Here is a 22,675-nt window from a genome sequence, read left to right as displayed (position 1 = left end):
CTCGCCCTGACCGAGGGGCACGGGGCGGGAGCCCGGACTGCGTGGGACTGGAGTGCTGAGTTACTCTGGTTTCTCTTCAGATCGTATAAATCTTTCGCCTTTTACTAAAGATTTCCGTGGAGAGAAACAGGCAAGAGTGCAGATCAATTTTTTTAAAGCTCCGCTTAGTCGGAGCTGTATGTTATGTGACAAAAACAGATTAGAATAAAGGGCTTGAAATTCTGCTCGCCTGGCATCTGCGTGGTGCCGATCTCCTTGTGCAAGTAGTGATCCCTCTCCACTACAAGCGCGTGGATATCCCTGCCTCTCCTCTCAAAGCTCCCAGGCTGCAGTTCCCCCGCTGACAGGGGCTTCCCTCTCCTCCAGCCATCCAGCTGCTGAAGGTCCTCATGGCCCGCGAGGTCCGGCCGGCCCTGCTGAAGAGCCTGGTTGCGTTACTGACGCCATCCAGGAAGAAAGAGTTTGCCTTCTGCGAGGAGCCCGGCCGAGGTAAAAGAGCTGAGTACTCAGCAGGCTGTGGCCTCGCTGGGCAACCAGGGTCCCTCAGCTCCTTCTGCAGGGCTCAGCCATCGCCTCTGACTCCAGGGGAGGAGGTGCAGGGCCTGTTCTAGTTCGTCCAGAGCCCCTCTGAGGTCTGCTGTTTGCTGGGCAAGGGTGATTAACTGTTTCAGCTGTGGCTTTTTCCTCCCCTGGCTCAGCAGAACAGGCCACAGTGGCCCAGGTGCTCTGAGCTGTGGCTGTGCTGCCGTGGGCATCACACACACAGACCCTTTCAGGGTACTACATAAGATACGTAGCTACTGTTTCCCTGAGGCCTGTGTCCCGAAAAACCATCCTCTTCCTTCGTGCCTGCACCTCCCCTCCCTTCTAACATCTTAGAAATGTTTCAAAGCATTGTTCTCACTTTTCTAATGTTCCTCACGCAGACCCAGCTGCACTTTGCCTGAGGGAGAGCACTCTGGTTCATTTTCAGCAGGCAGCTGCTGCAAAAGCCATTGGGTAAGAAACTTGGGATCTTAGATATGTTGGTTCCTTTGGGTGGGAGGGGACTGGGACATGTTCCTCCCAGGGAGCATTAACTCGTTCGCCTTTGATACTGCTCTCTGAGTGCCCCAGCTTTGCCAAGTACTAGGCTGTTCAGAGGTGGGTCTTGTTCAGGAAAGGGCAGACCCTCCCTGCTACTGACATTGGAGCTGGCTTGAAGTTTTATTTATAAGGAGATGTGGGATCCCATCTGCTTTGACCCTGTGTGCAGTCACAGTGTCCCCTTTACAGCTAGGCATAGAAGAAATATCTGTCCTGCCACAGTGGGATCACTGATCCACTGATCAAGGCCACCATGTTCTCCACATGGCTGGGAGCCATGGTGAGTAGTGAAACACCCCTACTTAACATCAGCCCCTCAACAGAATAATCTAGTATCTATGATTCACTGCAGAATCCTTGAGGAAATTCAGCCTTTTGTGCCAAAATTTGTTAATTCGGTATGAATTTCCTGCAATGTCCACAAGATAGTGCTATCAGAACATTTTTTCTGCAAAAGCAGATGATGGAAAGCCAGCCCTTGGTGCTGGCTTGGTGCTCCTTGGATAAGGAGGCACACTGAAGTGTTCTCCAGGAACGTGCTCAAAGAAGTAGTGTTGGTGTTGTTTGAATTCTGGGCTCTTAATGGCCACACAGGAAACTTGCTAGACTTGAATACACCCCAGGAAGCTCCTACCAATCATTAACCAGTTTGTTCTCACCAAGCCCACATGCTAAATGGTTGCTAATCCATGCACAGCCAGATGTTTATTTTGAGACCCTCCTGTCCATTAGTGCCTCTTGGGCAGGGTAGGCACACATCATTTTCCATTGGGGTCACAGCAAGGCTGCACCAAGAGGCCCAGACTGCATTTGTTGTGGGGTGTGGGCTGATGGCCTATCTCATTGCAGTGTCTTGGCCAAGGAGTCAGCAGAAGTGGCTGAAGAGCTGATCCAGCTGAAAGTGGTACACGGCCTGATGGTTGCTGTGGGAAACCTGGATCATGTAGCCAGCCAGAGACATGCCAGCATCTCCCTGCAGGTGAGTGTGGTGCTGTACAGTGGAGAACATGGGAGCATGTGGGCTTCTCCCAGAATCATAGAATCATTCTATTTGGAAAAGACATGTAAGATCATTCCATCCAAACTTTAACCTCACTTTACTAACTTAGCTCTACCAGACCACTGCTAAACCTAATTTTTAAACACATTCAGGGATGGTGATTCAGTGACTTCCCTGGGCATCCCATTCCAGTGCTTAATAACCTTTTCCATAAAGTTTTTCCTGACATCCAACTTAAACCTCCCCTGGCATAACTTGAAGCCATTTCCTCTCATCCTGTGGATAGTTACTAGTGAGAAGAGACTGACCCCCAAGAAGCAGAAATGCTTCTTGCACAGTGTTGGGTTTTTATTTTTTCTGGGTGTAGCAGACACCAGCTTATCCATAAAGGCAGCAATGATACTTCCTTCAGGAAAGAGCTGTATTTCCCATCCTCTTTGCTTCTCTGCTGCCACCCACCATCAACAGGGTGCTGGAAGCCAATGTTGGCCCTCACACAGCTGTTCTGCTTGCATTGTTGCTGTGGGTAGCAAGCACAGCCAGAGCTAAGGGCCTAACCAAGACAATTTGCCTGCAGCAAGACACTAGCATGGAATTATAAGCAGGCTATTTCTTTCCTGCTGGTGCTTGGGTACAGAGTTTTGGCCTGCTTCAGTACAGCTCTGACTGTGTAACAAGTACAGTACCTTGCTGTCAGTAGATGGGAAGGGCTGAAGACATGGCCAGGAACCAGGCTGCTCAGGAGTTTAAAAGTAGTTTACAAACCTACCTAGTAACACAGGGTGTCAGTGCACCCTTCCTCTGAGCTGGCACAAACAGCAGAGCAGAATAAACTCCCTGGCAACTACTTCACTGTAATCATTTCACTGTAACACCCTCCATCCTCTTGCCAGTCAAGGTGGGAACTGGCACTGGGAGGCTTGAACAGGGACCCACAGGTTCCTCTTGGTGTGTTCATCAAGTGCCAGCAGTAGCACCAGCACTAAAGGAAGTGGGTCAGGGACTCATTAGCAGGTGACACAGCTTACCCAAAGCCACATCACCCATGCAAGCTCTACTCTCTCTACACACACCCACATCCCTTTTCCTTACACAGTTTCTCTGTTCTGTTGCAGTATTTTGTCCGCACGTTTCCCTCTGTGGAGGAGTGTGTAAAGAAGGCACTAGGACACACAGTGTTCCAGCACTTTATGGTAAACATGCCTCCTTTATAGGATTTATTAGGGGCCTTAGGACCTTGGTCTGTTTTGCAGGGATGTAGGGACTGGATTTCTTTTCCCAAGAACTCCAGTCTTGCATGGGAGCCCAGAAATAAACCCTTTGAGAAGTGTTCATCTTCAGTCTGTTCAGAAGATAATTGCTCTGATTCAGCCCCAAGGAGGAATCTCACACTCCTGCTGTTTCTGTGACAGTGTCAGAAGTATGAGCTGAAGGACCAGTGAAGCAAGAGGTGACTTGAACTCCTCAAAAATCAGGAGGACAATTCAAGTATAGTAATATCTGAAGTAGAGCAGGACTGCCTTGCTTTAGTCCAAACTCTGCAGGCCCTAAACAACCCTTTCACCATGGATGTCCCCTCTTAATATGATGCAGGTAGAGCCTGGGTACAAGTCAGCTTTGACAGTTCAGAGGCCCTTAAGAGCACTCAGCCCCACACTGCTCCCAGTATCTAAACTGTTCATCACAAAGTGCCCCAGTCGCAGTGGAGGATCCTGTCTGGGTTGAAGTATCCCTTCCCTAGCTGCTTGCCCAGGTCCCATTAAAATCCTAACTCTTCTGTTACTTTTTCCAGGACAGTCCTGAAACCTGGTACACAAAAATGGATCCAGTCCAAGCTGAAGAAATGGCCTCCAGTATGGCTGACATCTCCAGAGACATGGCAAGGATCCAGTCCACAGAAGGTGTGTACAGCACTAGGGGTACAGTCAGTTAAATTACACTCTTTGCTTAGAGGAAGAAAAAGCAGCTGAGAAAGCAGGAGACCAAGATGTTAGTCTAGGGACTAACAGTGGAAGGATCCCTTTTTAATCTGATGTTTGTATACCTGCATCCTGTGTTGCTAGACCCAGAGCTCCCAGGCCTGTTTTGTCTTTTCAGAGACAAAACCTGGAGGGAAAATAGGAAAAAAACCCAAGAAACAGAGAGCAACAGCATATGCCTGCCATCTGTCCTCCCCTACCCTACCCATTCCTTCCCAGAGGACACATTGCGTGGGGCCACCTGGATGCACACAAGGGCCATGGGCACACCTTGTTGTATCTGAGCAAGGGGCCAGCTTTGCAATTTTGCCTTCAAATACAGATTGGGGTGGGCTCTGAACATGTGTATTTGTGGCATGTTAGCCATTTCCCCTTTAGGAAATACATATGGAAAAATGTGAAGTAACATTCTGGGGCTGCCTTCAAAGCCTAAACTCCAGTGGTACAAGGAAGGCACAGGGCCCTTTTACCTGCTGTCATGAGAACTGAGCCACTCACTACATGGTGAGCTTTGCTCAGGTGTAGGAGGTAAGTACCCTCTAAACCAGCTTCCTCCTTGCTAGGCAAGTTATACCCAGCAGGATCTCAAAACTGAGACAAAATTTAAGTAATTTTAAGTGGACATTACAAGTGTGAAGACTTAATCACTAAATCTAAGAAATCAGTCTCTCTACAACACCAGCCAGTCTGCAGGGGCTCTTAGACTTTATCAAAATGAGCAAGAAATATATCTTAGAAGATAAACATTTATTTATCAAGCAAACTTCTTAAAATACTCATGTTTTACAATTGTATATAGTCCCTTTTCTGTCTAGAAAAGCCAGAATTACAACAGTTTTGTAGTGTCTCAAGCACATCTGTAGAAGTTATATGTACACTAGAAAACTATAGAGGTGGATCTAGTTCTGTTAGACACAACTGTTGTCACTAGCAAAGGATGAGATGACAGACCTCTCAGACTCTCACACCCCCTTCCCAGGCCTTGCAGCAGATGTTCTTAGCACTCTGAGGGCCCTGATACCAGGCCAGGAAGAGGAAGGCTGCTCCGTTCACTGCCCTCAGACACACGTGACCCACAGACACTTTACCACATATAAAACAGGAGTAACATGAACCACCAACAAACATGCAAGACACACAGGACACTTATGAACCAGGTTTTGCTGTAGTTTAACTAAGGCCTCTGCCGCCTTGTCTGCTTGCTGGTTTGCTCCTCCAGTTGCATGGCAGCCCCCAGGGCATCCAGTGTTTCTGTAATGGAAGACAGTGACAGGGTGACTCCCCAGCCCAGCTGTCCCCTCCTCAGCAGCTTAGCAGGACTCTGCAAGGGCTACAGCAGGAAGCCAACTGGCCAAGAACTGCTCAGCCAACAGCAAATCCTGCCTGGTCCCACAAAGCTCTTCAGCTGTACTTGTTCATTTCTACTCATTCATAGTTTCAGTCCTGCAGTTTGCAGTTCAAACTAAATGCCACTAATCCAGACATCCCAAAGGGCCAGATTTCCTTGGCCTATACTAAAAAGGTTAGCAGGGCATTCACTCTTGTTATCTTGTCACCAAGATAACACCTCTTGGGATGTGTTTGTGATCAGATGACAGCCAGGCATGTTTAAAACAAGTCACTACTTCTTCAGGTAAACAGTTCACCTTGATGGCACAATTTTCAGCCTTGTTTAAATAAGCAAACCCCTCACCGCCCTGTTTTTGAGGCAAACACTATGCCCTATGCTAAAGCAAAGGCACACTGGATGCAGGTGCTGGCAGACAGAGCATCTCAGTATATGCCTGGCAGATGCTTGTTAAAAGTGGATGGATGTGGATGGCCATTAAAACAGGAGTGGAAACAGGGGATATACCCCTATGAATCCCTACAACATGGCAATGGGACCTATTTCCTCAAAGTTTCTTTTTTGGTTAGGGCAAAGAGTAAACAATATGACCAACTAAACAGACTCCAGCTCCTCTGCTCTCTGTGGATACTGCATTCTGCTCAAAGGCAGGCAGCTTCATATGGCAGTGCAAAGCAAGTAGAAATCATGCACCAAAGTTTTACTTTGGCAAGTGCAAAGAAAAGGACGTTTAAGATATGTCCCTACAATCACCTAGGAACATGATCCAAACCATAAGCTGTGCAGAAAGACTCGGTGCTCAAACCCCCACATGCTTCTGATATTTTCAGGTCTTTGAGAAAAAAACAAAACAAAAAACAAGTGGCAGTGCTTGTCAGAGACAGACAGTAACATACCTCTGACATTCAAGAACTTTCTTGAGCTCTCCTCCATGAAATAGTTTGCTCTGCTCAGAAAAGTCTCAAGATGATAGGCTGGTTGCTCTGTGATTCTCAAAAGGTAGTCAAGTTCAGTAATCATTCTCTGTATTTACAAGGATAACAATGATGAAAAATTAGCTTTCTGGGAATTGAATTTGTTTCTTCAAATCTGGCACACCAATCAACAGAGCTGAGCTTCTACAGACCAGTGCCAGTCAGTGCTCATTAGTAGCAAGTAGAGGTTGATAGCTGGAAAGGAAATGGGACCAGCTGCCCACAAACACTGAAGTGCCTCAGTTTAACAATTTGGGCAGGAAACCACAGGAAAAAGTTGGCAATAAGGAAAAAGTAACACCACTATTACAGCCCACTGCTCCCCCAGCAGCACTTGGTTCAGACAAGGCAAGCTGCTGTCAACAGGTAGAAGGCAGCCTGGGTTGGGCTTGCCTCTTCCACATACCTGCCTCAGTTCTCTAAGCTGTCCTACAACCTTCTCCTCCCATTCACTAATTTGAGTTACAGCCTCACGGAATTCAAATGTGTCAGGAGAGAAATCTTCCTCCTCATCCTTGGAGAGCTGCAAGAAACAGCCCAAGTAAGAACAGCAAGTAGTTCCCAGCTTTGAGATCTGTTCAGCCCACTGCACACACATACATTGTGTTGAACACTTGAGTCTTCTTCACTGGTCTCTGTTTCCTCATTCTCAGTCTCCATCTGATTCTGTGTTTCACCACCTCCATTATGAGGGCTGAGCTCTTTCACTCTGTAATGAGATTTGTCACTCAAACTCTTCTTCCAGCAGCTTCTGGGCTACAGCATCACAAAGCAGCTACTGCAAACAATTGGTGCTCAGCAAGAAACAAGTCAGCTGCTCTTAAAAGTTCAACATCTCCATTCCCAGAACAAACTCACATGGGCAGAAACCCCCCCAAGGGCTGTGGGAAGGAAACCTGAGAGACATTTGTCCCTATACCCAGTGTCCCATCTAGGACCTCTCCTGGAGAGAAGAGTCCAAGTATGCAATGCTAATTGCAAGCAGCACCTTTCACAGAAGATGTGTCCCACATCTCAGCTTGGTCTGTCATGAACAGCTAAGAGAACTTAACTATGGAAAGAAAATTAACAAGGTTGATTTTTTCCCCAGAGACCCATTGTGCCAGAAGAGTCTATAAAAGCATAAAAATAACCATGGCTGATAACATGGTACTAGAGGTGGGTGTCAGACATGAGCTGGACATTCCATTCCAGTTAGTACGGTCAGCTTCATATTTTCAGGGAATTTCAGCCTATTGTCCCCTTTCTTTCTGCCTGACCTTGCCTGTGCACTGGCTGAGAACCCAGTGGGCCCAACTCAAGACCAGAATTTTACTGAAGCACAGTAAGTCAGATGTTGCATTTTGTCCTCTGTACTTTCAGGTGAGCAGCAATGACTGTCCACCAGAAAAAGTGCATCTTCAATTCAGAACCAAATCCAGGAATCTGAAGTCAAGATTAGCAGTGTTCCTGAATGCTTGTAACAAGAATTACCATACATCCTTCCAGAGTGTGGAATGCTTTCCAGGAAGGAACCAAGCAGTTTGTGGACTAAATGAAGAAAAGCTACCATGCCTGAAATGTGCAAGTGTCATCTTGTTAACATACAACAAAAGTCAGTCTCCTTTTCACTTGTCACCTCACCAGAGAGGTGCAGAAGCAGGTATCATCAAGGTCCCCAGGGAAACCTGGGGCTCAACCCCTGCAAGTCTGCCTTGCCCTGCAGGTACACAAGGTCAGCCATGGGGCACTCAAAACACACTCCCACCATCTTCTTAAATTTGAGTTCTTCAGGTCCCTCAGATTTCACCTGAAGTCTCCAAGGTGCTGTGCCCTATTCATTCATATTAAAGGCCATCAAGAACACCAATAAGGGTTTTGTGCCAACTGTAGGGCCATGTTAGGGACACATTCTTATCACACCACTTACAGATGGGATCCAAAGTACTACAAAAAGTAAAGACCATGGAAGTAACCATTCAGCACAGGGTAAAATCCCTACAAAAAAACCCCACAGGGCAGTCTGAATTCTAGCATAACACTTCTGAGGAAATGAGACATTAGTCACAGTTTAATACAATCTCCATTATGTCTCACATGAGAACACCCAGGTTAGTTTCGTAAGACAGCTCTAAGATAATTTGCTTCTAACAAACAACCTCCAAATTGCCATTACAGGCAATGACAACAAGAGAACTCTTGGTCAGTAATAAAAGCAGTAAAAACACCTGCAACAAGAGTAGAATGCAGAATCCAAATTGCCATTACAGGCAATGACAACAAGGTCAGTAATAAAAGCAGTAAAAAAGCCTGCAACAAGAGTAGAATGCAGAGGTCAGAAAGGCCATTACCTGTCAGCATATCTCAGTGTGTTTAAGGTGTACTCGCACGAACTCATGCCTGGAGAAATCATTGCTATCTGCAAACAGAACAGAAGACCTCAGTGACTCCCACATCTGACTTCTGCTCATGTTAGTGGTCCTACAGATAACCACCCAGGTGGCTGGGACACATTAGAACAAAGGGTTAGAGTTGAGACATTCTGTCCAGTCCATTTTTCTTTATAGCATTTGTGGGACATGCTAGTGGCCCTTTATCCAGCTTTCCACTGGCTTTGTGTGCACCCACTGTGTTGCAGCATCCAAGGGAAGCAAAGCCCTTTGAGAACACACCAGGCTGTACTGTAGATTCACTGTATGAAAGTGACTTCTGCAACCCTGCTTCTACTGGGACTGGGCAAAGCTCACCAGTTTCTCATCTCAATCACCATGCGTGAGCAGAGGAGAAAAACTGCTTGGCTTTTTTGCAGAGAACTGAAGCTTTCTGACTTAAAAGTTCCTTTGCTCCAGAAGAGGAGTAAGCAGATATGTAGTCAGATTGCAGAGCCCATAAGCAGTATCTGTTTGTGCCATGCACATACTCACCATACAGGTCCTTGATTTTGTTCCTATGAAAGAGTCTCTTAGCACCTGGGTCAGCTTGCTCTCCCGGAAAGGGGTGTGAGATTTGTTCTGCCCTAAAGCTCGGATGCATTCCTAAGAAAAGACAAGTCTTGTCAATGCAATACCTGCATCCTTCTCAAACAGCTGCTCTGTGAGCTATCAACCACCAATTGCTGGTCCACCCAACAGGATGGAGAATGTAATCTCTTGCTCTGTAAGTGCTTTACAGCCTTTTAAATATACTCCAGGTTTTTGACTGTCACAGGACAGTTGGTATACCCATTATATGTATTTTAAAAAGACAAACTGAATGAAGCCTGATGTGTCTGGTCTGATAAGACTGCACTGCTTTCCTGGAAACATTTTAAGTGGGAATATACACCATTTTCATTTCCACATACTAAACTAGGATCTTTTTGGCTGTTCTTTTCCCTTGCACTGGAAAGAAACAGAACGGTTAACTCCAGAGTTGAGCAGAATCCATGTGTTGATTAGCACTATTTGTTCCTGGAGCTGTAGCTCACCTTCAAAGCCAACAAGCTCTTGTTGATTTCTGCACCTTCCATTCGTGTCTGCCGATCAGCACTGGATGTGTCAGCACCCCTCTCATTTCCTGCCAGATCCACCAAGGAAAATTTACCAAGCAGTTTATCTTGCCGGCGTAGTATGATTTGGAAGCAGGCGTGTGAGCGTGAAGAGCTGGCGTTTGCAAATGTCTGCCCAGATGTCCTACAGCAAAGATGCAAACAAGTGTTAGAGACACAGCTGTGGCTGACAGCACTAGACATGACCTGCAGCCATTCAAGTTAAGTTGTTTAACCTCCCCAGTTTTATCCCACATATTTGTACCTGAAGTTTCCATGAATTATGGAATTCTCTGATAAGAGGGCAGGACTGCTATGAGAAATATGAACCTACACCCCAGTTGTGGAGATTTAAGGCTATTTAAGCTGCCTGACCCAGCTCAGCCAGTTGGAGCTGGAAGACATATCTTAAGCACCTCATCTCCCTGCCTCAGAGCAGGCCACATGTCATTTTCCAAATGCACCTGCCCTTGCACAGTAAACTCAGCCAGGCTCCCCACTAAACAGCATTAACTGTGCTAGCACATTACAGTCATGGTAAATCCCCTTCTCCAGCCAATCTGGCTTGACATTTACCTCTTCTGTTTAACTGCACCTGCCCCATTGCTGCAAGACAGACTAGAGTCTTAAAAGTTGCCATAAACCTCCCTGTGACCTCAGCTGTCATTTATTCCCTGAGAAGGCTGGCAAGTTTACTGACCCACCTGCATCCCTACTGCTGGGGGAAAGGGAGGGATGTTGTCCTCAAGCAAAGCAGGAGTCTGAAACTTTAAACAGTTCTTGGCTGGATTGTCAGCCAAAAAAACAGGCACAAGAGTGTGCTGAGTGAGCTTTCAGGCAGCACATATCTGCACACACAGTGAAATACTGAAGCCAAAGACTTCTCATTTGCCTAGTAATGTTTCCATAGGAGTTGCAACTTAGACAGGTAAGACTTGATAATACAAATCTTAACTCCTGATTAAAGACACCACCAGTACAATGGTACAGTTGCCCCAGCTGCAGCCTTCCTGCCAGGATGATGCACCAAGCCTACAGCTGTCCTTTGGCACCTGCTGTCAAGGATTCTTTACACAAGATCTGTGAATAACATCCAGCATTTTCATTGTCATTGGAATAGCTCATCTGGCCTGCAGTTAAGCCAAAGCATTTCTGCAGCTGTAGGTTGATGCCAGCTGCTCTTCCTTGATCTTAAACCCCTAAGGGTGCCACTTGTACTCCTGCAAACTAGTTGCTACTCCTAGAGAACAGCTAGACTGTTCAGGTTAGCTGTGGGACCAAGGGAGCCATCTTCTCATGTGATTCATTTCTCTCCTAGAATTACAGGGGACATGTGAACCATGAACCCTGACCTCCTCTCTGAAAGGCAGCCTAAACCCATCCCTAGCCCTTAATTCTGTAACCACCTTTTCATGCAGATGTGCTGCTCAGTGCCTATTACTGGGAACAGCAAGCCTCTGTTTAAGTCTGAAAGCACCAGCTACAGACATTATGTATTTTTTGCAGACATGGAGGTACAACAGGACATGACTTATTGGTTTGAAGGCACCAAACCTGCAGGCACTGCCTATCTCGATCATTTTGATGACATCCTCAGCACAGCTGACTTGTTTCTCCTGAAGGCCAACAACCTGGACCTGCTGCTTGCCATCCTCTAGGACTCGAAGCTTTGCTTTCTTATTCAAGAGGTCAAACACCTATATTCAGGAAACAAGATTGAGACAAACTTGAACAAAGTGTCCCTGTAAGTATTTTGCACTATCTTTATAGAAAGCTATCTAGAAACCTTTAATGTATTCTTCCAATTCAATTCCAAACACACCAAGAGCTATACTAGTTACTAGAGTTCTAAGTAGTGTAAGTTTCACTCAGCTACTTATGAAGCATTCAATCAAAGAAGTCAGATCAAGATTTAAAAAAAAAAAATAATCTTACCTTTCCATTGTATATTTCAAAGAAAGTCACATGGACTCTCAGGTCCTGATTCCTGTACCTGGGCTGGTTTAGGAGCACGAAGACATCTTGTGCTGGTGAGGAAAGGCAAGAGTTTAGTTAACTAGTTTAAAACATGTTCTAGTTGCTACTTGGTCTGCTTTCAAATATTGCACTCCCATAAGGCAGTGTCTAGCAGCTGAACAACAGTCATCCTAACCAAGTCCTGGTGGAACAGTTAGTGCTGTGCTACCACGTGGAAAACAGTTCCACCACTGTTTCTCATCTAGGGACTGAAAATACAGTGGGCTTCAGAAATTTCTTCTGATGGTGTCACCCAAGACAGCATTCCTTACTGATCTGGGGGAACACTGAGACCTGCTACTGTTTTGAGCAGGCCTGAAAAAGTGATGTGTTTGTGTTTCAAGTGCTTCTTGCAGAAAGCCTAGAAAACACAGATTCCTGAGCACCTGCATTGCTGCTCTTGGAGACAGCATACCAGATTAGTTGACCCTTTGACTGGATCCAGTGCAGCTTCTCACAATTAGGCTTTAGACTTTGTAATTGAGCTGAAAAGCAAGGACTTCCTGTCAGGGCCAGATAAAACTGATTTTCAGAGACTAGCAGACTCCTGTTATTTTAAAGGCCTTGCTACCCAGACTAGTTTCACAATATGCCTTTCTAAAGGGGAGGTAGGAGGGTCAAGGTTCATGGTGCTTTCTAGGCAGAATATCAAGGAAAGGCTTCTAAGCATCTGTTTTCAAAAATAATTTTGTATGTGCTAAGGTTTTTTTGCATCTGATGCTTACAAGAAGAAACATAACACATGCATTCATATGCTTTCTATGTATCAAGCTTTACATCAGAAATGGGTAGGGTTGAATTGCATTCACATCAGGTATTTCCAAACACCATCCCCTAGTCTGAGACAGAAGCAAAGCAGAAGAATCAAAATTAAACACTTCAGCCCGGCAAATGCCAAACCAGAAAAGATGTCATCTGTGACTCAAAACCAAGTATCTTCTGGTGGGTTAAGTGTGGATTTAGAAACCTAAAGTCTAGATGGAAGATATTATGTGAAACTGATAAAATAATCATATCTCCTGCAACAAACACCACTACTTATTCCTGAAAACTGAAATACTCTGTGTATGTTGTACTGGAAACATTTAAAATAACCATACAAGCCCATATCTTACCTATTTAAGAAAAGCAAGCACTAATTTGATTTCTGTACCTAAAGAAGAATCAACTTACATGCATAAGCATATATGCCTTTGGAGGCATTCTGTGTTCTTCCAGAGAAGTCTCCACCCATAGTCTGTGAAGAGAGAAAGCTAGAGGTAAAATGTAGAACAAACAAGTCAGGCTACCTGATTTTAGTCCTAAGAACATACTAGGAAGTCAGTATATGCATATGATGTGATGTCAGCAAGATAATTAGAACACAGTGCAATTCAGAACAAAATTGGCTTGTTGTTTCCCTATCAGTTCAGAAGGAGGATCTGGACTGTGCAAAGCAGCAGCTGAATGCCTGTAAGGCTCTGCAGTGCAGAGCCAAAGTAGTTGTTCCTCCAAGGGGAACAACTTAGCCTTGACAGGGCAACCAAATATCCTCTGGTCAGATGAAACAAAGCCTTGTTTTTTTAGGCTATAGATTGAGTAACATTTTCATTGCTACTTGGCAAAAGCTTATGTATGTGATTATCAAAATGCATCAGACTTCCAGAGCAGACAATACCTTCAACTCCGTTGACTAAGTTACCTTTAATCTCCACAGAAAATTTCAGTTTGTGCTATCCTGGTGACTTGCTCTGTGATCTTTATATGAAGAGTAAATTTAAAACAACTCAATTCCATGACCCATTCTCAATCTACCAGAGTTGAACATGCAGCACTCCACATTCCAGGTACAGCTATTGTCTTTGCCCTGGTTCTGCACCCTCCTTCAGGAAGGGAAAGTAACTTCACTGCCTGTCATTGTAGTGCTTCACAGTTGTATTCCTGTAATAATGCTCAGAGGAGCAGGTCTGTCTGCCCACTCCAGTGCAATGGAGACAGCCCAAGTCCAAACTTCCAAATTTCCTTCTGGATTACTGTATCTACAGTTCACTGAATAGCACTGATGATAGAGATTCTAGCCTAAAACGTGCCTCTGACACTGGTATGACAGCAACCATCTGATGACTCAAACTGGAAGGCTAGCTTAGGCCAGATCACTGTGGTTTGTGGTAGAGGCTTCTTGTAGAACAGCAAAACAGCAGATTTGATTCCACTGTCATGCTGTGAGGGAAGAGTTTCCTACTTTCCTTCCCAGTGGTTCCCAGAATTTAAAAAAGACAACATGGTTGAAACTTTAGAGCAGATCACCTTTGGAGGCAGAAAACACAATCTTCAGATTGATTGAAACTGCAACTGGTAGACTAGGAGTATTTGGAAAGTAAACACACTAATTTGCCCACTTCACAAGCAAAACCAGATCAATGCTTATGTGCAACAAGAGGCTTATTTGTGTATAATCACTGAAGTTTTTGGAATGCCTCAAAACAGGGTACAAGCCTTTGTGTCAGATGTAGGCTAATAGCTACACTTTACAGACTGGAGTTAAGCAGCAACAACCATTTGAGGCAGGGAATAGCCATGATTAGGATGTCAGGACATCCTAAGTCTCTAAAAAAAGCCAGCTATGGGGTAATCATAGTACAATTTTCCTCAGAACCTCAAAGGAAACCCACTAAGACATAAAACTGCAGAAAAAGAAGACTAACAACTGACAAAGCATTAGCTTTAAGACAATAAAACCAAAATCCAAGCTCCTTACTCAAGACCAAGGAGCTTTCAGTTACTTCAGATACAGCAAGAAAGTTTGAGATCTTGAAGAAAAACTTACATGTGTCTTGCCACTGCCTGTCTGGCCATATGCAAAGCATGTTGCCATCCCACCCTCAAAGATGGTCTCTACAAGAGGTCTGGCAGTGAACCTGGATATTCAAAAGGTAAAAGACAGTTAAGGCAAGCATTTCACACCCTCCTTCAGTTTTCCTTAAAAAAAATGGCAAGTAAAAGCAAATCCTTAGGAAATGAGAAAGGCCATGCCAAAAACAATCTTTTGACTTTTCAGTCCCTCGGTCTCTCCCAAAAATGAATATTTTTTTTTCACATAGAAGTTTGTGTAAGCCAGGATGCCATCTATTCATAGCTCTGTGCTTTTATCTTGAAAATGGCTCCCAATGAGCAGAAATAATTACCTGTATACCATTTCATTAGAACAGGATTCATCAAATGAGTAGTCAAATCTAAATACTTGGGTGTCAAGGTATTTTGTTAGGTCCACTTTCTGCTTTGGCTCGTGCACCAGTAGAACATTCTTGCTCTGAACAGTAATCACATCACATTCCTTTTTTACAAGTTCTGTTGACAGAAAAGACCCCCAGTTTTAACAAGAATAAGCAATGTCAAACTGCTCCAAGACAGAGCTGCTTTGTCAATACACTCACCTTGTTTATTGAGAGGACGCTTCCTCACACAGACACAAATCTTAAATTGTTCTATCTAAAAGAAAGGAAAATAATTGTTTCCCAATTACTTCCACATCTATTCAGTGTTACAGAGAGAAAGAGCCACTGCTCCCTCACATCTACTTTTCTATAGTGATCAGAGTTGCCTCACTTATGCAGGGGTATAATCTCAGAGTGCATTCAGTGCAAAAGAAACATCAAACAATTGGACTTTATGTAGCAGACACCAGCAGGTCAGGTGGAGATGCTGCTGTGCTGCAGGAAGTGCCCCAAATATTCTGTGTCAGAATTAGTAAAAAATATGGTCCTTGGCCAGCTTTTCAGCAAAATCTGTGATGTCAGTATTGCAACTACAGTCATATTTAGGCAAAAAAATATTTTAATTTAGCCCAAGGTATTTTTTTTTGGCCTGGAGTTCTTGACTGATATAGCAAGATTAGCTGTTTGTGCAGTGCAGCTACACATCAGTTGAGTTTGGGAAAGCACATACTCCTTTGGGTGAGGCAGAAAGCAGAAGATGACCAACTTCTCCTGTCATGCAGTGATATGTACACAAAAACACATACCGAGTCCCACAGGATGCAGGGACACAAACCACCTAGTTTTCTAAGCTAGCCCACACCTCCTTTTTTGTTTGAATTTAATTGCTGTCATTTTTCACTGAATATAACAAGGCTTTTGCTAGACAAGGACTACTTGTTCTCCAGTATTAAACAATGCTGCCTCCATCGTTGCTGAAGTTACCAACCAAGTCTGTTTGTTCTAGTTTTTGATCTCCAATTTAGCTTCTCTGCTTTTTGACCTAGTTTAAAGTTACTGAATATGCTTACATACAAAAAACACTGTGTTACAGGGTAATAGTCCTTTTTAAATTATACCTGTACCTACAGCAAGCTAAGGTACTACGTAACAGGCTCTGCCATTTACAAGCTCTGGACAATACCCATGTTACAACACAAAAATCATTGTGTGGCAATTGCAGCTTAGTCCTAAAGAGGGGAAATAAGTGACCTCATGAACACAGTGTGCTCAGAGGATTTCTGAGGTGCAGTGGATGACTAAATTGCTCATATCCTAAAATCTTCAGTACAAAATAAAGAAGTCTGCCTACAGACTGCAGTTAGTAGGCTCAGCTTACTCACAGGATCAGTTATAGATATTGGGTGGCAGTATAAATTTGCTCTGTAATCTTTTACCATCTGTGCAAACTCCCAGTTTGGAGAGCCATCATATTCCTGCATGGAAAAAAAAAAAACAGATGTGAAGATAATTAACCTGTTAGAGCAAAAAAGCCCCAGAGCATATTAAAGAATCAACTGTACACAATTAGATATATTTCACAAGATTCAGAAATTTCTGGAAGTAGAACCAATCCATTCTCATGTCCAGCTTCATAAGAACAAAGCCAGTCCAAAATACCTTTTAGTTTCAACTGTTGTGACACACTGTCCTACAGAATTTCCCCTTACTGCTGTAGGGTACTTCACCTGTGCACGTTTTGTCCTGATTTCATTAATTTGAGCTCTCTTTTCTTCTCTCTTGTTTTTCATTTTCTCCATCTCTTTCACAATGTTAGATTTTCTCCGAACTAGATAAAATAAGAAACATTTCCTTGGATTAAATTTTCATGCTAGGTTTAAAACACAATACAAACATTTCAACTTTTCCAGGTTGTTGACAGACTAACTTGTACAGGAAATCATAATCTTCAGAAGAATGGCCATTTATTTTGCAGCATTTCCTTCCCAAACCAGATTTACCTGCTACAGAAACTGCCTAGGAAGTCACACTGCCACTCTAAAGTAAAGGCAGCATTTCTGGGGAAATGCCACTATAACAGAATCACACATTTGTAAGAAAAAAGACTCAAGATATTCATTCTTGCTGCCAAAGCCATCTGTTCAAAGCCTCACTCTGGGGGTATACAAAGCAGCAATCACTTAGTGATGTCCTGCTTACTGGTGAGTCAGTTCTTACCCACTGCTCCCTGGTACCTGGGCTCACTGAAGAGCTTTTTCTAGAGACAGGCAGATGTTTCTCTGTATTTCCATTTACGTTTGTGAGCGAGGCTTCTGGGATACAGCTGAGCCTGCTAGTTCTGGTTTGGCCAGCTGCAGAAGGAAACCAGACCAAAATCATAGAATCAATAATTAGATCCCAAAGATCAAGAATCATTTTGTAATTTGCAAATCCTCACAGGCCACAGGCATTCCTCAACTCTGATCCTGCACCAGGAGGGAGAATTAGCTAAAGCCTGTGGTAACTGCCCAAAGAATTTAAATCCTTTGCCAAACACCAGCTCTTATTCAAAACTACAAATCAAGGCTCCACTGACTAGACAAGAATTTAGTATCAAGCCTCTTATTTCAATGTGTCTGCAGAACTTAATACACAGGTTATGCCCTCAACTTTTCATAGGGTAGGTCTGGTAAAGATAAATAACTACAGTTTCATAATTCAAGTGTGCTCAAGTTCTTGCTTTATTCAACCAGTACAGACAACACTATTACCAGTATAGCTAAAGAGTGTGTTGTCAGCAATATTAAGGCACTTTTCCCACTCTAGCCCTGAAAATACCACTTTACACCATTAAGCAGATACCAGATGCATTCACATACTGAACTGCTTGGCTACTAAAGCACATCATAGTTCAACACTGTTTCCAAAGTCCTTTGAGAGCCCCTTCAGGTAGGAGCCCTGAATATTTCTATAGTAGCAGATTTCTAGGTCTCTCTTGTTTCACATGAGGAGTAGAGGTTACTCATTCCCCAAGGATTTGCAGTCTACATAATGAAATGCATGCAAAGCATCTTGTTTCATAGTAAGAAATCACTGGGTTCTTTCTGTACTCACCAGGAACTGAAAAATTGTTTCTTGTTCGTGTAGAAGTGCAGGGATCCATCCCCATCTCATTTTCCTCCTTGTGGCTGCACGGAGATTCTGCGATAACAGACATTCTGGAACGGCCACGAACAGCTTTGGAAACACCAATTCAAGGTCAGCATCATGCCTGAGATATTTGCAAATAATCAAGTGCTCACAAAGTGCAGAACAATGGGGAATAAAGTGTGGTTAAAATTACCATTTCTAGCTCTCTGATGCATTAGCAAAATGCAGGACAAAGCAATGCAGGTGGGTGAAAAGTGACCATGAAATATACCACTACAGAAAAGCAAACAGTTCATTCCAGATTTGCAGTTCCAGTATATTTCTTTCAGATACCTCTAGGGATTCACTAATATATATGACAGTTCCAGGACCTTAATACTTAGGAAAGCAGCAGTGACAAGTCAGGGAACTGGGAAATCCTCTGAAGCTTCACACTTGCAAGACTGTGTGAACTGATGGTTTGATGGTGACAGTCTGGCAAATGGTCACAAGCAGCAGCGTGCCCACCATCACACACAGGGGAGTGGAAGCTTGATAACATGAATTCAGCTAAAAGACTATGTAATCACAACGATAAGTCTTTGGAAAAGGCCTTTTTGTCATCAGTCTCCATTGTCACATGCCAAGGTATTACTTTCACTGAGACCAAATCCATTCCAAAGCTTTCTATGAAAGGGACTTGCTGGAACATGCACCTGAATAGATTTGTTAAGAAAGCAAATCTGATATGAAAAAAAAAGGTGTGATATGCAAGCTAGAACTATCTTCACCTCTAGCAGTCACAAGAATTTATCCAGAATTATCATAAAATCTTAGGGGTTGGAAGGGACCTCAAAAGATCATCTAGTCCAACCCCCCTGCCAGAGCAGGATTAACCACTGATTTCTAAGGACATGAGATCTGTTTCAGACCAAGGGTTAATTTAAATTCTGGATCAAATTCATTGGAACCATACCCACAAAATTCAGTGCTTCTATCTGTTAACTCTTTACCTGCAGTCTTCTTCTCAGGTGCAGAGACATTTTGTGTCACTGCTGCAAGTTAGGAACAAAAAGCATCAGTTTTATTATACTTGCAGATGGCATTTTATTCCATTTGCTTCTGTCGCACACACCCAGACCTGATCTCACAAATTCAGCAGCACTTTTTCTGTAAATGCAGCACGTCCTGCACAGCACACCAGCTGGAGGATTTGCTGCATCTGAGTGGGTTTGATTGAAGTGACTCTCGCACATGACAATACTCGGCACCCTCCGTAATTGTTACTGATTCAGAGGACTGAGGCAGTATCTGTTTCTCAACTCTTTCTGAAAGCACTGCTGCTGCTTCTCTTGCTTCCCTGAGATGGAAACTGACACCTCCTGATCTTCTTTAATTTGTTTAGTCTAAGAACCAAACCTGAAGTCAGCGTTAGCTAATTAGGGCAGTGCAGAGTTTGCAAGAGGACAGCTACTGACACTAGTTATAACAACTGATAATATTTGAAGAATACTGAAAACAGTGCTGCTCTCTCATACTCTGAGCAGGTCTTCAGGGACAAGGTTGTGCCAGTAGGAAAGGAAACAGATATTTCAGATTTGCAATTAAGATTCTATACTTCAGGAAGACTGTGACCTCTGAAGAGTTTTCCATCAGTCAGTAACTGGATTTACACACCTTAGATTTTCCATCTAGCTATCCAGCTTCATTAACTGACCTGTCTAGAAACAGTCACAACTTTACCACATCATTCTGCTTGCCAGTTCACAACATTGATGGAGAGTTCTCTGGATTCAAGGAAGACCAGGATGCTCTAGTACAGAACAACCTTTGACATGGTAAGCTTCTTGGACTACCTTGCCTCTCTGCTGCAAGGGACTTTGTACTGATGTCTTCTGGTACCAGCTTCCCTGTCTTGTGTCACATCCATACAGAAGAGGCCAGACAAGCCCAGCTGTGTTGTTCACAGCTCAGTTACATGGGAAAGGAAGATTTCTGGCTAACTATGCACTTTAAGAAAATCATTAAATTAGCAACCATTCAACCTCAGCATCACATGAGTGGAATGCTGCCACTTGCACTTTAAGAAGCCAAAAAGGTCAACTAATAAACTAAAAGAAAATAGAACACATGGCAGTTTTCTGACACCTCAAGAAAAACAATTCCTTGGCAATCCCACACTGACATCTTTATCTTCTCTTTTGGCTTTGCTCAGAACATTGCACTGACAGGCAGTCACTGAGTTGTGGCACACCAGCTGGCACTTTGGCTACCTGGTCTGAAGTGCCTCCAAAGATAAAGCTCTAGTTATTGGCTAGGGTGACTGAAGAGGAGACATACATATGTCACCACCATTTCTTTTGTGCCCTTTCCATTCTTATTTTGACACTTTTAATCACTGCCATTTTGTTGTTTGTGGCATTCACAAAACTCCATGTGAGACTTTAAAATTCACTGCAACAGTAGCTGCTTAGTGACATTTAAAGCAGTATGGAGGAATAACTACACCAATGCTGCAGAAAGGACAGTGTGTCAAGACACCCCAGCTCTCAGGAACAGGAGACACATCTGTTAGCAAAGTTTCTGTAGTCAGGATTCCAAAACATGGGTATGAAATGACATGCTCTTTGTTAGCATTGCCTGAATGAGCAGCCTTAGATTGCACTACAGAAGAATATTAAGGCTACAATGAAAGATCCCTGCTCTTTCACAGTGATCTAGCAAAGAAAAGAACATTTTCTCACCTTCCCGTGGAGCAGGAATTTTTGAAAGGGTTGTTCTACGATTCTGTTTCTGAAAAACAATGAATACTGTAAGCATTTGGAGTAAGCTGCAAACCCCCAGCACAGCACTTCAAGACAGCATTGACACAACAAGTATTTGTGATCAGATAACTATGAGACAGGAAAGAAAAGTTACAGACCTCAAACTTCAAGACTAAAGATAGTATTTATAACAAGACTTATGCTGTTGACACTTCAGCACCTTAGGAGAGACTAAATCACTCTAAAGCACTTACCTGCACAGTTACATTCTCTTGCAAAGGGAAGTTCTCTTTCACATCTGCAGTGGGTAGTTCTTCTGATAACTCAGGGTTTATTGTTAGCACATCATCAAAATCAACCTATAAGAGCAAAGGCAGGGTGTCACAGAGTGGAATGTTGCTGCTACCACTATGTGACAAATGTGAAGTTAAAATTGCCTGGAAGACAGTCACTCATATTCCATTTGAGTAGTCTCATACATCCAAATATATTGGGAGAAGTGTGCTAGTTAAGCCATTTACCCTCATCTGCCAAGCACCAGGTAGCTCTTCAGGTGCCATGGAGCACTTCTGAAGAGACAGGCAAAGCACATTTGGCATCAACTGCTTTAATCTCTTACTGCTAATCTTAGTAACTCTCAGCTGCTCTGTGACTTCTATGGTAGGAGAGCATGAAGTGTTCACTGTGCGACTGCACCTACTGAAATAAACTTCAAAGAACTGGTTAGACTTTGGGAAATGAGGGATTCAGCATTTAATCCAAAATTCACCTGTGTTTTCACTTGCTATTGGAAGCAATTCCACCTAGAGCCAGCCCTTGCCTGACCCTCCAGTGAAGCCATAATCCTGCTTTCATCACGTTCTGCAGAGCCCTGGCCCAGGCAGCTGCCAGGCAGGGATGAGGGCAGGCAGCCCAGGCTCCAGCACAAAAGGCAGCAGCTCTCTCTGTTCTGTTATTCAAACCTAACCCTGCAGAAGAAGTTGGAAGCACCTGTTCACAAAACCTCTGGTAGCACCACAGCTTGCACTGGAATCCACCTAACAAAGCAACACAAGCACCACTGCAGGAAGTCCTTGAGTTCTCCATTAACTTTGGAATGACTTAAATAGAATAACAGGCCACAAAAAGCACAAAAACAAGTAGGTAAGCCTCTGTAAAATGTGGAGGTACCACATTCTAACATAGGAGAAGTCATTATAACACTTGATTATATAGAATCTGTACCTAATTGGAAAGACAATTAGCTCAAAACACATACATGGACAATGTAACAGGTGTGTGTAAGCGTATATACAGAGAGTATATACAAGTGTGTAAGAAAATTGCTGAATTCTGAAGCATCTTCATAAATATTTCATATTACAGCATACACATACAATTCAGCCAGGAATCATCTCTCAGTCTGCACATCTTGCATGCTGGAATGCAGCATGCACATCAACAGTGCAAGATCCAGCTTCAAAGAAGCAGCCCCCAGCAACGTGAAGATGGTAACGAGACTATGTGTGTTTTCAGAGAAACCAGAAGGACATGGATGTTCGCTCAGTAACCAAAGGACCTTTTGTAGTGTCAGAATTTCCACCACAGGAACCTCAGGTGCCCCAGACTCCTCCACATCCCGTCTCACTCCGTGTTTGTTTTACACCAGCGTAGAAGTTCAGGAACTCAAACTCAGCCCTCTTAGCGTAGCATCTTATTAG

General features: G+C 43.7%; 3 protein-coding genes across 3 annotated transcripts in view; 2 read left to right on the top strand and 1 right to left on the bottom strand.

The window, feature by feature from the left end:
• Positions 1-4,019, top strand: part of LOC104396811 (chromosome unknown open reading frame, human C1orf228) — a 10,108-nt gene extending 6,089 nt beyond the window's left edge. The window contains exons 6-10 of the mRNA XM_010006708.1: positions 367-489; positions 927-999; positions 1,936-2,065; positions 3,202-3,279; positions 3,879-4,019. Coding sequence (XP_010005010.1) covers positions 367-489; positions 927-999; positions 1,936-2,065; positions 3,202-3,279; positions 3,879-4,019 — 545 coding nt within the window. The remainder of the gene's footprint in view (positions 1-366; positions 490-926; positions 1,000-1,935; positions 2,066-3,201; positions 3,280-3,878) is intronic.
• Positions 4,020-5,239: 1,220 nt separating this feature from the next.
• On the bottom strand, positions 5,240-21,502 carry KIF2C (kinesin family member 2C). Its single transcript, XM_010006706.1, has 19 exons — positions 21,497-21,502; positions 21,230-21,334; positions 20,955-21,003; positions 18,196-18,318; positions 16,830-16,930; positions 16,485-16,577; positions 15,322-15,376; positions 15,073-15,235; positions 14,715-14,805; positions 13,082-13,145; positions 11,828-11,919; positions 11,447-11,589; positions 9,833-10,037; positions 9,291-9,401; positions 8,718-8,785; positions 6,988-7,096; positions 6,794-6,910; positions 6,310-6,436; positions 5,240-5,316 (listed from the first exon to the last, which is right to left on the bottom strand). Exons 1-19 carry the CDS (start codon positions 21,500-21,502, stop codon positions 5,240-5,242), a joined length of 1,899 nt encoding a protein of 632 aa, XP_010005008.1.
• A 903-nt stretch (positions 21,503-22,405) lies between these two features.
• RPS8 (ribosomal protein S8) overlaps positions 22,406-22,675 on the top strand; it is a 6,978-nt gene continuing 6,708 nt past the window's right edge. Inside the window, exon 1 of the mRNA XM_010006705.1 lies at positions 22,406-22,478. Within this exon, the coding sequence (XP_010005007.1) occupies positions 22,406-22,478 (73 nt within the window). The remainder of the gene's footprint in view (positions 22,479-22,675) is intronic.

The sequence above is a fragment of the Chaetura pelagica genome, unplaced genomic scaffold (assembly GCF_000747805.2).
Source record: "Chaetura pelagica isolate M959 unplaced genomic scaffold, ChaPel_1.0 scaffold69, whole genome shotgun sequence".
In the NCBI taxonomy this organism is placed as follows: Eukaryota; Metazoa; Chordata; class Aves; order Apodiformes; family Apodidae; genus Chaetura; species Chaetura pelagica.
The sequence above is the reverse complement of the archived record's forward strand: the minus strand, read 5'-3'. Positions and strand labels throughout refer to the sequence as shown.

What these genes read in the sequence shown, in the direction of transcription:
- KIF2C (XM_010006706.1), bottom strand. An exon ending in CAGGCAGTGGCAAGACACAT is followed by an intron (nt 13,146 to 14,714) that starts GTAAGTTTTTCT and finishes CTCTCTTCACAG; the next exon opens with ACTATGGGTGGAGACTTCTC. An exon ending in AGGCATATATGCTTATGCAT is followed by an intron (nt 11,920 to 13,081) that starts GTAAGTTGATTC and finishes TTTCCTCACCAG; the next exon opens with CACAAGATGTCTTCGTGCTC.